General features: G+C 47.7%; 1 protein-coding gene across 1 annotated transcript in view; it reads left to right on the plus strand.

Moving 5' to 3' along the window:
* Window positions 1-15,837, plus strand: part of LOC116954471 (serotransferrin-1-like) — a 31,136-nt gene that overhangs the window by 632 nt on the left and 14,667 nt on the right. The window contains exons 2-9 of the mRNA XM_032975011.2: window positions 603-778; window positions 3,219-3,321; window positions 5,749-5,940; window positions 7,808-7,973; window positions 9,602-9,669; window positions 12,150-12,325; window positions 14,406-14,601; window positions 15,289-15,419. Coding sequence (XP_032830902.2) covers window positions 603-778; window positions 3,219-3,321; window positions 5,749-5,940; window positions 7,808-7,973; window positions 9,602-9,669; window positions 12,150-12,325; window positions 14,406-14,601; window positions 15,289-15,419 — 1,208 coding nt within the window. The remainder of the gene's footprint in view (window positions 1-602; window positions 779-3,218; window positions 3,322-5,748; window positions 5,941-7,807; window positions 7,974-9,601; window positions 9,670-12,149; window positions 12,326-14,405; window positions 14,602-15,288; window positions 15,420-15,837) is intronic.

Raw genomic sequence — 15,837 nt, forward strand, 5'->3', positions numbered from 1 at the left:
CTGACATTAGTTTAGGTGTAATTGACGTCTTGCACGGATAGGCCCAGTTTTGTCAGTTTCTCGGCTATTTTGCAAAGAAAGTTCCGTGGTGCACGAGTAAATCAATACAAAACAGAAGACTTAAACATCGATTTTGCAGAGCACGAGTACAGGGTCCTGAATGAATATTGCACAACTCACAAAGTCTCAACACACTGAGCAACAGCTGGTCATGCTGCACCTCTTTCTGAAGATAACTTCGAACATTACTATGCCTTGGCATAGTAATATCGAATCTGCATCACAGCCTTGCATTGACGAGACTTACTGTTGGCCCCAATTAGAATTCCGTTATTCCCATGTTAACCAATGGGCATTCCGTTTTCTCCATGTTAACCAATGGGCATTCCGTTTTTTCCATGTTAGCCTATGGGCATTCCGTTTTCTCCATGTTAACCAATGGGCATTCCGTTTTCTCCATGTTAGCCTATGGGCATTCCGTTTTCTCCATGTTAACCGATGTGCATTCCGTTTTCTCCATGTTAACCAATGTGCATGAGTTTTTCCTGGCATTTGTCTAAGTCTGACCTTACCCACCACTGTGGCTGTGCCCACCTCTACAGGGTGGATGACCCAGGCCCTGGTGGTGAACCCGAACGAGGTGCGCTGGTGCGTCACGTCCGACAAGGAGAAGAAGAAGTGTATGGATCTGGCTAAGGCCCTTGGAGACCTCAAGAGCCAATACTCGCTGCTCTGTGTCCAGCGCGACAGTCCCAACGAATGCTACGAGACGATCAAGGTCGGTATTTTGGCACAGTTGTAGTGCCTTCTTGCAAAGGGTTTTTGCGAATCCGACTGCGGTGTGTATTAACCGTAAAATACTCTGCACAAAGCTGCCTCGCGACGGATGTTAATCCCGTGGTCTAGTTCGAAAAGAGGAGGCCGTTGTGTGACCCTAACTTGCCTAATTTCAAAATGATTAGAAGATTATTCCATTGGGATTACAGAAAAGCAACATCGCCCCCCGACTGCACCTTCGCAATAGCCTTGGAGCTCTAACAATGTCGTGAATACCAAATGTACTAAACAATCACGCGCAGCTTCAGGAATGTGTTCATCTGCATTTTAACTTAGAGCGTAAATGGGGGGCGTTTTTTTCATCATTCATAGCGTGAGGGAGAAAATAAGTTGCCACGGTGGCTAGGAGATGTTAACTCCCTCGCCTGGTATACAGGAGGTCGTGGGTTCGATCCCGACCCTGATTCCTGCTGCTGCTGTATATTTGGAGTTTGTGTGTTCTCCCCGTGGTTACGTGGATTTTTCTTTGGGCCCTCCGGTTTTTTCCTCCACATTGAGAATCAACATCACGTGTTTAGACTATTTGGCTGCTATAAATGTCCACGTGATAAGTCATTAATTTGAGCTATCATTTGAGGCCAGATCGCTTCTGAAAAAGAGCTGTATAGCTCAGTGGGCCTTACCTGGTAAAATAAAAATAATTTAGTTTAAGTAGTTTAGTTTGAATGCGGCCCTTTCGTTGTCCCTCGGGATACGAGATCCCTCACCAATATGGACAACATTAGGTTCGAGAGTTTTTGGCCACAGACGACCTTAAACAATATTTTGATTCCATTGAAAATCACAACGTTTGTGAGCGTGGGAAGATAATCATACAGAGCGGCTCTTGGTTTATTGAGAAATGTTTGTTGAGTCATTCCGCTTATAGCTCGAAAATCAGAAGTAGTGTGAGGATAACAAATACAAATTGATTCAAAGAATCATGTACAGACAGCTCCTTGGCCATCTGCTCATGGACCAAGGCACGCCCATGCTGCATTCCCATCCGGGCTGTTTAACTCTGCTTGGCCGTGTTGCTCAGTGCCGATTGACGAGAGAGGTTGGGGCTGTGATCCGGGACTGATGTTAGCCTTAGGCAGGAACCAAAATAAGGTCACGAGGTTCACATTGCCAACCAGAGCGCCACTGCTGCCCTGATTGACATATTCCAATTTGCATGGTGACCGTATTGCAGCTTCAAGTCATGTTGTTAACTTTACACATAGTTTTTTTTTCGCAGCCAATATTATTCATATTAGATTTGTAAGGTACAAATGCTTAATTCTGAGTTTCTGGCTTTGATTCTGACTTTCTGAATCTGTTCCGAAGATGCTTGACATAGTTTCAACATCGCGTATCTAACTGCTGCTGAATCTGGTTAAGAATTGTTTTTCAACCTACCGGTGAGCTGAAACAGTAATTACTGGCCAATTACATGCGTGTACACATCACAATTTAACACGTTTGGCTGCTTTGGGTGGTGGAGGGTGTTCACGGCACAACATTTTCCAGTTAATTACGTGGCCAAACCCGCATAGCAATTATGAAGAATACAAACAAATTAGTTACACTGCTACTCGTCATACAAGTGCTGGTGGTACAAATGTAATTCAGCAATGCATGATGTTGATACTGATGATGACATAGTAATAGGTTTTAGCCTTTTAACTGGCACAAAAAACTGACACCTTTATTCAAGGCATCATGTTTGCAATAACCACAACACTGGCAAAGGAGGTCTCATAATGATGATGACACTGTGATGGATGGTGGTGCTGGCAGTGGTAGATCAGCAATGGTGGTGGTAATGTTAGAGTGCAGTCATCAGGGTTGTTAAATGATGACCAGTAAACCTGTAACGATTTTCAGAATCGATTATCGGTTCCAGGAATCATTTCCAGTGGCATATAAATAATGAATGCACTGATTGGCACGCGCGGACGTACAAACCACACTGCGGCCTAAGATATTCGTTCCACTGTTCAACCGCCACCAGGAGATGCACTGGAACTGGTGACCTCTGGATTGTAAAGTTCAATATATGAACTATTTCACTTATATAGGGTGTGCGTTTGTGTGAAGGTAGGATACAACTTCATATTTTGCTAAAGCATCACACCACTGTGGCAGCTCCCTTAGGTTCCCTCAGTTACAAAGGTAGGAATGTTTATTTTTCTAGACATTTCTGTGCATTGCGGCAAAACCGGTAACCACATTTTTTTTAAGCGGTTGCTGGTAATGCAAAAATCAGCAGAAAAGAAAAAAACATTGTACAACAACCGTGGTCATAATGCTCGTGGACAAGCTGCAGTTGCTAGACGTTCTGTGTGCGTCATTAGAGATGAGACCCGAAGCTGACCAGCGGAGATGCATGACTGCTCTTGTGACGCCTGTCCCCCTAGTCGCACCGCGCAGATGCAGTCACCCTGGACGGAGGGGACATTTACAAGGCTGGAGAAGCCCCCTACCTCCTGAGGCCACTTGCAGGCGAGGACTACGGGCCCGGTAAGAGCTTCAATCATCATCATCGTCATCATTGTTGCAATTGTCATGCTAATCCTTAATGATGCATGTTCGAGTTAGGTCGCATAATGATCTGACACAATTTGTGTTCTGAAAACCATCTTTCACTGCCCGAGACAGCCAACCAAATTAAATTGTCACGTGTACAAGCGTTTAACACGCCAATTATTATTGATTCAGCTCACCAATGAGTTGAAGAACAATCCTCACTACCACATTTATCAATGAGATATGACGTTTTATTTTATCTGATGATGATGACATGCACTGCTACCTCACTTGTATCTGTCATCACCATCAGCCTTGAGCTTTCTGTGAAGCGTCACGATGCATCCACAACCACAGTGAAAACCCCAAGACCGCATTGTGTCCTTAGAGCTTCACGCAGCGAGCTCTCACTGCATCGTTGCATCACTTTGCCTGGTGCATTGTGGGAGCACCAGATCACAATACATGCTTGGGTGGCTTACCTTACAAGAATGACTTGAGAATGTATACATGTTTGCTTTCTACATTTGCAGCGGCAACTGGGATTAAGAGGTGAAACTAATTTATTTTTACAGAAATGTTTTTACTTTGCCACAGAGTTTATCATCGTTGTCATCATCAGCCATTCTCCACTGCTGGATAAATACCTCCCATCAACATCCCTCATGATCTGTAATACCATTCCAGAAGGCCCACTTTTTAAAGGAAAATACATAACACCTTCCCAAATCTGTCTTCACGGAAAAGATTAAGTGTTTTTATTTTTGACACAATCCCGTGACCACACGACCTTCTTGCGAGTGCATCGCATCAGCAGCATTGGCAGAAAACTCTGGTGTGGTGTCAACATTCAGCATCTCTGTGAAAAATAGCTTCATAGCTCATTGGATTCCTGCTGCAGTCTAAATAAAGACTCTGATTCCGATGTCATTAGCAGATGCAGGCTTGCTCGGACCAATGCTGGTGAACTGCCATATGTTTATAGACCACGATTCTCTCTATAAGCCATGGGTACCAGGTTCACGCAAAACTATGCAATATATCACCACTTTGTGTTACTTTTAATTGTTCGATGTCCGATTTGTATTTTCTCCCTCATTCCTGTGCTTATCTTTTGTCTCTCGGTTCAATTGCGATAGTACACAGATGTGGTGATGATAGTTAAACAAGCAAAAAAAAAACACGTTCCATTGCCTATCGGTGCCTTCCTTTCGCTCAGAGCTACACAACTCATGACCTGTGGTCGAGTTGGGTCTCACTTCGTGTCCCGATACTTGCTTAGAAAATGCGGAAAACCGACAGCGCATTTGTGTCGAGAAAGTTGACCCAAATAACACATTGACGTCACGAACACTAGTGAGCCAATTTGGGGCTCTATTAATATTAATGAATGTATACAAATTCTAATTGGTGGCTATTAGGTACTCCGTTGAACCTTATGGTGGTACCCCGGGGCACCATAGTACCCCGGCTCTTGCATAATGTCCGTGATGCAGTAATTTTTAGTCTGCTGATGGTCGGCGATGCGGCAATCGACTCATCTCGACAAGCTGTACACGAAGCACCACTATGGTGCGTACGAGCGTTCAGGGTTTCAGCGCAATCATCCTCTCCGCTTTCGATGTCGGATTGGATTGGTACCCCAGTCGCGGAGTGAACTACACCCCTGGAAAAAATGGTGTCCCAGAAATAAAATATTTAATTGCCTCGGCCATTTAGTATTATTTGGTACCCCGTGGTATCGCCTTGAGGATCAGATATTGAATATCGACGGACCACCTGTAACCTGACTTAAGTGATAGACCAAATATCCAATCACTTAGAGCATCTGAACTATGCCAAATCTCAGCTTACACAATTTAAATCATTGCATATGTATGTTGAACTTCTTTCGCACTGATTGTAGCCAACCGTGCTAATGGGAGGTGCGGGTAACCATGCCCCTGGTGAATAAGATATTTACCCCCCCCTACCTGGGATCCACCACCAACTGGATCACTGGACATTCGTGAAAAAGAGCTTCATAGCTCATAAGATTCCTCCAATATAAACAAAGATTCTGATTCTGGTATTCTGCTCTAAATGAACTACACACGTTTTACCCCCCCCCCCCCACCCACCGCCCCTTTTAGCCCAAGCAGGTATTGAGCACCAAAGCCACAAGCTTAAAGGGAGGGAATGGGAGTTCGAGACCAGGTGAGCCCCCTTCTCACAGAGTCTAAAATGAGGAGGGGAGCTTGCGAAGAGGTCGGGAGACCAGGACGGGTGGAAAAAGGGGCCAGCGCCCCTCGGCCGTGAAGGAGCGGGAGCAGATCCACGAGCGGTGGGAGGTTAGCACGTAATAGGCCCATAAGCCGCGTGTATATTATTTTATTTGTAGGGTTTTTCTTTACTCCCCTCTTCCTCCCCCGTATCCTCCAGCCCAGGGTGTGTGCTACTACGCCGTGGCGGTGGCCAAGGCGGGCCGCGTGTCGGACCTGAGCAACCTGGGAGGCAAGAAGTCGTGCCACACGGGCGTGGGCAAGTCGGCCGGCTGGAACCTGCCGATCGGGAAGCTCCTGGAGAAAGGCATCCTCACGTGGGAAGGGCCCAGTTCCGGCTCCGTCGAGAAAGGTGCTGCCCCCGGCGTGTCCACGCGGAACGGTCTGTGGGGAGTTTGACAGAAACGCTTAACGGGTGGTTACGAGTCTCCACCTCCTGCCAATTCACTCCTGGATGAGGGCTTCTCTCTTGGTCCTGCCACGCTACTTGAGCTCATCTCACGGGTCCATCTCCATGGGAGGTGCCCTCCTCCAGATGGTATCTCTCCTTTTGGACTGACATTCCAGGGCGGCAGGGTGGCGCAGTGGTGACCCGCCTGCGCCTCACTGCAAGAACATCCTGGGTTTGATTCCAAACTCGGGACACCTTTCTGTCTGGGTGATCTCCCCCCGTCCCCCCCCCCCCCTTCTGCTTGGAATTCCTGCGGGGTTTTTTTGTTTCCACCCCTATCTAAAAAAAACACTCCCACAGTCATCGGTATTGGCCAAACACTCCCAATGGTGGACTGTGACCTGCAAATGACTCAACTGAGATTACACATCAGCAGCAAACATCGACCCTTGGCAGGACCCACCTCTGAAAAGTTATTGAGACTTGGTGAGGCTTTCCTAGGCTATCAAGCAGAATAATAATACTCATATAGAACGTATTGCATTGTAGGAAAACTACAAATATTTCTATTTATTTTACTAGGTAAGGCCCACTGAGCTGTATAACTCTTTTTCAGAAGCAACCTGGCTGTCACAAATGATAGCTCAACGAAGTGGCCTATTACGTGCACATTTATAGCAGCCAAATACTCTAAACGCGTGATTCTAAATGTGTAAAGACAAACCGGAGGACCCGGAGAAAAATCCACGCGACCACGGGGAGAGAGACACGCAAACTCAAAATATACAGCAGCCGTTGGGGTTAGGATCGAGCCCACGACCTCCTGCACACCAGGCGAGGTAATTAACATCTTGCCACCAAGGCGCCCAATATAACAGTAGCACGTGGGCCATCAGACATTGTGTCAGACATTGTGTCAGACATTCCTCACTAGGAATTGCTGATAGTGCAGAGGCTCTAGATGTAGATCATGACTTGGCAGATGGATTCTGCTAAGCCCAGCTTCAAATATTTGGACAGAGTTAAATTATTAATAGCTCTGGGGCTGTGAGCCTCCCACTGGTTTCACAGACAGGATGAGATGATGTCCTTCATATTGACTCAGAGCTCTCTAAACAAGTGGTGCAGAGTTATCACTGTGTGTTGTCTGGGATGAAGCAATCGGGGTTTTGTTTGCCTTTCGCACAAATGACGTTAGCATTTCCATACCGTACCGTAAACCGTTCCACCATGTTATTGAATATGTATTTAGTTTTAGTTATTCGACGTTGTTTTGTTGTGAGCCCCCACTTGTGGGACGTCAATCACATTTTTTTTTATATCATCGGTCACCAGACTCCGTTTGCATCACCTGACACGCCATGCTACCCACACGAGACACTGGTGCCAGCTCCGGCGTGCGCTCACTCGTATTCATGATGAGTTAAGGGGTTTGCGAAATGAATGCAACCCAAAACAAGATGTTTCAGCTGCATTTTGAATGGAGGCACAGGACCGACGATTTGAAGAGCGGCAGTAGCTCTGCTGGCTGGGATTCATGACCTCACGATCACAGGAACCTCACCGCGTGAACCTCCCTGTCTCTCCATCGCTAGGCACGGGACGTCTTTTTGTTGTTGTTGCTTTAATCTTGTCACCGTGATGATCCAGGTCATTCTTGCCAATGAGACTCATCCCGGTCTCTTGTTGAGTAGTCACAGAGTTTAAACAAAATAACGTTTAAGAATACAAGTCTCACCCCGCACTCTCCGCAATCCTCCCTTCATCGCAATGTTCAATTCCTTTCTGCTGTTCCCTGCGCGACATCGACCCCGTCCCCGTCCCACAGCCGTGAGTAATTTCTTCTCGTCGAGCTGCGCCCCGGGCAGCAAGGAGCTGCCCTTCCTTGACAAGGCCTCCAAGGCGAAGCTATGCGGGCTGTGCATCGGCAAGGGCGACAACAAGTGTGTGAAGAACGCCGCAGAGCCCTACTACGACTACGGCGGCGCGTTCAGGCGAGGCATCGCACGTCACGCCGCCCAGCCGTAGCGCGCTCGGCCAACTGCTCGTCGCGGAGTTGCGCGGCTCGAATCCAGCCGGTCGCCCCGATTCTTATCAGCCGTTCCGAGCGAGCAATGTCTGAAGCCATGCCTGACAGTCCACGTGCAATTGTGATATTGGGCGCCGTTGTGGCTACCTCACCTGGTATACAGGAGGTCGTGGGTTCGATCCTGACCCTGACGATGCCTGCTGCTGTATATTTGTAGATTGCAGTGTCTCTCTCTCTCCCCCTGTGTTCGCGTGGATTTTTTTCCGAGACCTCTGGTTTTTCCCTCCACATTTAGAAAAATGCTTTAAGAGTATTTGGATGCTCTAAATGTCCATGTGATGATAAGCCACTGCATTGAGCTATCATCTGTGGCCAGGTTGCTTCTGAAAAAGAGCTATATAGCTCAGTGGGCCTTACCTGGTAAAAATGTTTTTTTTATATAGTTTACTGCGGAGTATATTAACCATAATATGGTTGCATGCCGTGGGTTCACTCACAGTAGATGTTCAAGTTCCCATGACGTTATTCGCAAGAGTAGGCCATTGTATGCACAGTTTACCCAAATATTAATAAATTGCATTATACATAGCAGCAATCATCGCCCCTGACTGGAAAACTACTCCTGCAATTGAGACTCATCCTGGCATTGGAGTTCTCACCCGGTTAAACAGAATCAACTTCAAACTCGGTTTGACCAGTCATGCCACTGGGAGACGCAGCGGTAACACTTATGCATCGCAGCAAGAAGGGCCTGAGATACAATCTCGACTCGGGTGAGTTTCTGCGTGGAGATTTGGACGTTCCCCTCCCCCCCCCCTGCTCTGCATGGATTTCCTCCGGGGAGCTTCTCTGCTTTCCTCCAATAGCTAAAAAAACCACACAACCGTACAATGTAACTGGTGAGGGGGCATGTGACCGGGATGGGCATCAAAGTAGCACCCAGAGGTCGGTGATTAGCACCGTACGTCGCCGCCCGTGCTAATCAGAGATGCAAATCGGTTTCGGGACCCAATCGCCATTGGCTGTAAACACCTTGACCTTGCTTTTTCAGTTGTGTCTTCCTTTAATACGCATCAGTGTCATCAATGCAATGTGATGCCAGTCATTCAGTCGGCAAGTCAGTCAACAGTGGGCTCAGTGACACTGTGCTCGAGTGCGACTCGCAGTCGCAAGGTCGTCAGTTCAAATCCCGGCCGGGGATCGGTTCAGCTCATTAGCGTCATTGTTCTTCTGGGGCAGATTAAAGGACAAATACCATGGCTGAGAGTGTACGTTTGTATGTATGTTGAACTTCTTTCGCATCGTAGCCAACCGGTGCTAATCGGACAACAAACTAAACACAAAATGCAGTTCTAAATAAATTAGTTTTCAATCGAGATGATGGAACAGTTCATAGCTCCAGTGGCTTCCTAATATTGGAATGAAGAGCGTTCAAGAACGGCCGCAGAAACGCATCTGAAAGCGCGCGAGTGGTTGTCTTGTTCCCGTGATGGTGCCCATGAGGGCCGGCAAGGGAGGTGAACGCGACCCGCCGCTCGTGCGAACACATGGACGTGCATTGAACCCCGCGCGCGCTCTCTCGTGTCTGCGCAGGTGTTTGAAGGAGGACGCAGGGGACGTGGCGTTTGTGAAGCACGTGACCGTCAACGAAGACACCACGGGTGCGTGGAGACTGCTCACACTCGTATCGTTATTATTTGTTCTTATGAAGACTGCGCTTGTTTTATATATGTATTTGTAATGACGACTTTGACACACTTCTCTTGAGATGGCACTTTATTGAAGACACGCTCACTTGACATCAGGCGGAGACCCCCACTGCAACAGCCCCGAGTCTCCCACGCATCTCCCCCTTCTATACCGACACGAGGCCACGATCCCCTTCTCGATCGTTCTCGCTGACTCTGGACGCTCGCTCTACCGGCAGACTCCACCGGCAGACTCCACCGTTCTCTTCCGTCACCTGACCACCCTCCATTCTCGAACATTCCCGTAGCCACCAGTCCCTTCGCGCTCACAACTGATACCCCTGTCATTACCTCCCGTGGCCGCTAGTGCATTCGTACTGTAGGCTGACCTCCCTGTCATTACCTCCCGTGGCCACTAGTCCCCTCACACCGCATGCACGCTCTATTGTCATTACTTATTTATAACAGCTTTCTGTAGCACCCCAGCTACCACCAGGCGTATCGCAACCCCTCCTTATCAAGCACCTCTTGTTTTACTGCATGAAAACTACACCACCACTTACAATAACCCAATTCTTCATTTGAAATCATTATCATGCTCTGTACAATTTTAGAATTGCTGTAAAACGCCTTGGTAAAGTCGTTTTATGAATCTCGTTAAGATGTTGCCAAACGCAAGGATAGAATTGCATTTAATAATAGGGTTTTTCCCCTTTTTTCTGGCAACAAAACTGAAACCTTTTTACAAGGATTCATGTCTGCAATAACCACAAAACCTGCAGTCAAAATGCAAACAAAAAACATACTATGATAATATATGCATTGTCCTTGAAACTGATTGGTCCACACCAAGGGACGGCTTTCTTTTGAGCCTCGACCCAATTGGTGCTCGACCAGATGACGCCAGAAGGCGTACAGCTCAAAGACAATGGACTGTCAATTGGGTCGAGGCTCAGAAGAAAGCCGTCCCTTGGTGTGGACCAATCAGTTTCAAGGACAATGCATATATTATCATAGTGTGGTTTTTTTTTGCATTTTGACTGCAGGTATTGTGGTTAATGCAGACATGAATCCTTGTAAAATAGGTTTCAGTTTTGTTGCCAGAAAAAAGGGTAAAAACCCTATTATTACATTTTGGTACTGGCAAAGGAGGTCCAATGATGAAGAATTGCATTTGTTTAGCCACAAAGCCACGCTGTGTCTCATCTCCATGTCAGGAGAGTCCGGTCAAAACATGTTCACAGGAGAGGGTGGCCGATGTTGCTGTTGCGGTGTGCAAAACCCATTTGAATACTTTCCAGGTCACTTTTCAGAATTCCGACGTTTGGCCAACACATAGCACACGTACTTACTGATGGGAGGACACCGGGGAAGACGTAAGACGCCACGCAGGAAACTCCCGTGCTTGCCAATCAAACCCAGACCTTTTTTGCCGCGAGGCAGAAGCGTTATTCCTGCACCACCCAGCCGCCCGGAACACGTGATGAAAATGTGATGAAATGCGGTGTGCGTGTGTGTCACAATATGTGATGTAAATCATCAAACTCAAGGTTCACATTGGGTACGAACTTCATAACTGATGTATAGAAGAACGGTAGTGGCGGCGATGATGATGATGTGGTAGTGGTGGTGTTGAAATACAGGTGGTAAATAGAGATAATGATGATGGCAGATGATTATTATATTAGCGATATGGAAGCTTAATATATATATCTCATTGCTCAATTTGGTTATGAGAATTGTTCATCAACTTACCAGTGGGAGTTGAAACAATAATAATTGAACTTAACAAAAAAATGTATTTACCAGGTGAGGCCCACTGAGCTATGTAGCTCTTTTTCAGAAGTGACCTGGTCACAAATGATAGGCTCAGCGAAGTGGCTTATTATGTAGAAATGTATAGCAGCCAAATAGTCTCAACGCATGTTTCTAAATGTGGAGGGAAAAACGCGACCACAGAGAAAACATGCAAATTCCAAATATACAGGCATCGGGATTGAACCCACGATCTCCGAAATACCAGGAAAGGCATTTAACATCTCACCACTGTGGCACCCGAATGCATGTACACTGCGTGACAATTTGAATTGTTTGGCCGTGTCGGGTGGCAGAGGGTCTAAACGGTACGGATTTGGCCAGTTCATTAGCATAATAGTACATTCAATTTGTAACTCGCCACACAGTATTCGCTCACTCTTGAAGAGATGCGTTGGCCCTCACTGGATTACAGGCCACGTGCACAGCCAACATTGTGTAGCATTACCCAAAATTCAATTACGAACAATCCAGAAGTTTCGCACCTCCGATTTGGCACGGTTCGCTACGTACGGTGCGAAAGAAGTTCAACATACACGTACATCCATACGACTGTGCCGGCAGTGAACTGTGATTATCATGGGCTGTGTTGCGCGCCCGTGCCATCGACGGGAGTATTAACAATGGTCAATGCGCAGAAGCGGAGCGTGCTGGCTACGAGCTGCTGTGCGGGAACGGCGGCCGCGCTCCGGTCTCCGACTTCCGCCGCTGCCACATCGCGTTTGTGGCCGCGCACGCCGTGGTGGCGCGAAGCAGCGACGACATCGACCAGCGCAAGCGCAGCGCCATCCTGGGTCTGCTCAACGAGGCAGAGGTGGGACTCCAAACCTCTCCCCCTCACCCTCACCCACGTTATTCTGCAGCGCGTGCGCGTGATGGCCAGGAGCAGTGTGACCAGGGGATAGATGCCAATGACGAAGTCTGCTGGCCATGATGGGAGCGCTTCGGGAGAGAGAGTTTGCGTAGTTTTGATATTTCTCCTGTTTAAACATCGAACATAGATCGTCTGGAACTCTCTTTCTTCTGATATTAGGAAGCCACTGGAGCTATGCACCTTTATATTTAACTTGAAAAACTAATTTCTTTAGAACTGCTTTTTGTGTTTAGTTTGTTGTCCATCCCCCGCACCTCCGATTAGCATGGTTGGCAACGTACAGTGCGAAACAAGTTCAACATACATACAAAGAAGCGGAGACCACAGTGGTTTACTAGATGGTCCATAGTTTTGATTGTATGCCCACAATCGCGCGACTGTGGCTTGTCTTTAATTTTCCATTCATAAAGGAGATGTGCGCATTAGCCTGTTCTTCTGCTGATGTGGATGATGGTTACATCGTCAGTGTCTTTGGGGAATGTCAAAGCCAGGAGATGCGATGTTTGGGACTCGTCCGTGTTGTTCCATTCTCTTCACCGTCGTTCTTCTAAATCTGGGTGAGGTTCCAGAAGGAGGATCGGAACTTGAGTCGATGGCGAGGTGTATATCCGAGGTCTTGGGTTGATGGTGGGTAGGTGGTTGTCGTCGGCAAGAAAAGGTTGTAAACTCCCTTGCAGTTTGCGCCACGTCTCTGCGGGTATTTAGAGGCAGAATGTTTTCGAGACCAGGGAGTCAGGGGATTGGTGTCGGTTTCAGAGTTCTGGTGATGATGCACATCCGGTTATTTGTGCGTCTGGAAATAGTACGCACGGCCTTCCGGAACCACGTTATCATGCGACCTCTCTAAGATGAAAACTCCACGAAAATAAATCTTCCGTGATGATACGCCTCCACACGTGGAGAGACGGATGTATGAAGCACATATTATATGTATGTTGCACTTTCTTTCGCTCCGTACATAGCGAACCGCGCCAATCGGAGGTGCAAGCAGGCGCACTGTGCAATTATGCCGTTGCTCATATTCTCCACAACGACGCGAACGATTGCTAGGTTTTTTTTTAAATCAGTTTATTGTCAAAAGGCCAAAACTTTGACTGGGCCCATCCCCGCGCGGTTGCTCGCTGGCTGGGCTGTCCGTTATGTGCGGCTGCTGCTCAGGAGGAGATTTCGCCCGAGTGGCCCGGTCTTGTTCCAATGAGCCCGGTGTTCTCGGCGAAGGCCCTAACGCCGGCCCTCACAGTGCCAATGTTTTTATAAAATTCTGGCCAATGAAGCAGCTCGTGGGTGACATTTGAGACTTGTCGTCACTGGACTTTTACCTCACCTTACGGCGAGGTTTTCGTTTAGACTGGTTTGAGCTTCATCGGGTAACAAACTCATCAATTGCGGCCTGCCTCCTCTGCCGAGATGTTAATCGCCACCGTGGCTGCCACGATGGTGAAATGTTAATTACATCGCCTGGTATTACAGGAGGTCATGGGTTCGATCCGAACCCTGACGCCTGCTATATATTTGGAGTTTGCATGTTCTGTCTCCCCGTGGTTGCATGGATTTTTCTCCGGATCGACCGTTTTTTCCCTCCACATTTAAAAACACACGTTTAGAATATTTGCCTGCTTGTATAATTCCACGTGATGATAAGCCACGGTCATTGAGATATCATTTGTGGCCAGGTTGCTTGTGAAAAAGAGCTGTATAGCTCAGTGGGCCTTACCTGGAAAAATAAAAAAAATAGTTTTATAGTTAAAAAAACTGTCTCGAACTGCCAAAGAAATTATCACTTCCATTTATTGTAATTTGGACCTGGCCACTATAAATAGCGACGGGTGAGGACTTTTGTTTGTTAAAATTTGATCAATACTTTGTCACGCGTGATTAATACCTTTGTAAACGTGACAGTCATGTGGGGTGGTGGAGGGTTATGACGACAATCGTCGTGTTGCCTACACACACCCAAGTTTTAGGTTACCTGCAAAATATGTTCGCATTCCTCCTCTGCTGCTGCTGCTTCTGCTGCCAGAACTACTTTGGAGTGAACGGGACTCAAAAAAGCAAGTTTGAGCTGTTCAGCTCTTCCTCGTATGGCGGCAAGAACCTCCTCTTCAAGGACTCGACGCAGTCGCTCTTCCGCCTGCCGGCGCTCTTCGACCACCGCAGCTACCTGGGCTCCGAGTACACCAGCGCGCTCGCCAGCCTCTCCAGCGCCCGCAAAAAGGGTACATGGGCGGCGCCCGTTCTCGCGACGACGCCCTGCGCCTCTACGTTGCGGTCCAAGTGGAGAGACGGCCAATGGGAGGGAGGCGTATTTGTCCGTCCGTTTATTCCGTCGCTTATGTTCTCAGTATTGACCCTCATCTTATCTAGGATTTTATGCGGCGCTTTTGTCAAAGCACTTTACAAGAGTTAAAAATGGTACATTAGGAGTATTGGCTAATGGGGAAAAGGGATGGAATTTGACTGTTGGGGAGGGGAAGCCATGGCAAGGAAGGGAAAGGGAGGGGCGACATTAGGATGGGGAAGGATGGTTAAGGTTTTAAGGATGAGGACAGGAAGTAGTGGAGGGATATGCTAATGAAAAGAGACGAGTCTTAAGGGATGAACGGAAAATGGTTTAGTGAAGTTGCCAGTGTTGATGTGGAGTGGGAGTTCATTTCAATGGATTGGAGCCAGGAGCAAACCTGTCAACCCACACGGTTTACCGGTATTCTTGTACAGGGACATTGAGTTTTCAGGTCCATACGGCGTACAGCCGTTTCAATACGGGCTTAACGCCACATTTATATTTACGGGCGTGGTGTTGGCCACCCACCTCCTCGTGTGCCGTGCCAGCCATCGTAGGCGCTCGCTCACAGCACTTGCCCCAGCAGTCTGTTAAGGCTATGCGGGGGATCTTTGTCTCGTAGGGAAGAGCCCCCTGCGCTGGTGTTGCATCAGCGACGGCGAGAAGAACAAGTGCGATGCCTGGGACCTTCACAAGCGCGAGCTGCGCTGCCTGGGCACGCACTCCATGGAGAAGTGCATCTGGATGATCAAGGTGAGCCTTGGGTCACCAGAGCGCAATTCCCTTATTATTGTTGTTGTTATTATTATTGTCATTGTTAATTGTTATTATTGTTCATTGTTTTCCTTAGCCCGCACCTCCGATTAGGACGGTTGGCTACGTACGTTGCGAATGAAGTTCAACATACGTACATTACGTTTGTTTAGCATTCCGCATTCACCATTGTTAATATTCCCATCGGCGGCTCGGGCACACCCCTCGGTGTTCACAGCATAACCACAGTTTACTGCCGGCACAGTATGTGTGTCGAACTTCGTAGTGTAGCGGGTAGCGCTACGCTGCGCTATGAACGCGGAGACCCGAGTTCGATTCCCGCTCACGGCCAACACCGGTGACGATTATCTGAACCGATCCTGGGCCTCCTATAGGTCGACTCAGCCTCAAATGAGTA

The sequence above is a fragment of the Petromyzon marinus genome, chromosome 55 (genome assembly GCF_048934315.1).
Source record: "Petromyzon marinus isolate PM22_M1 ecotype Great Lakes invasive population chromosome 55, UKy_Petmar_22M1.pri1.0, whole genome shotgun sequence".
NCBI classification, from domain to species: domain Eukaryota; kingdom Metazoa; phylum Chordata; class Hyperoartia; order Petromyzontiformes; family Petromyzontidae; genus Petromyzon; species Petromyzon marinus.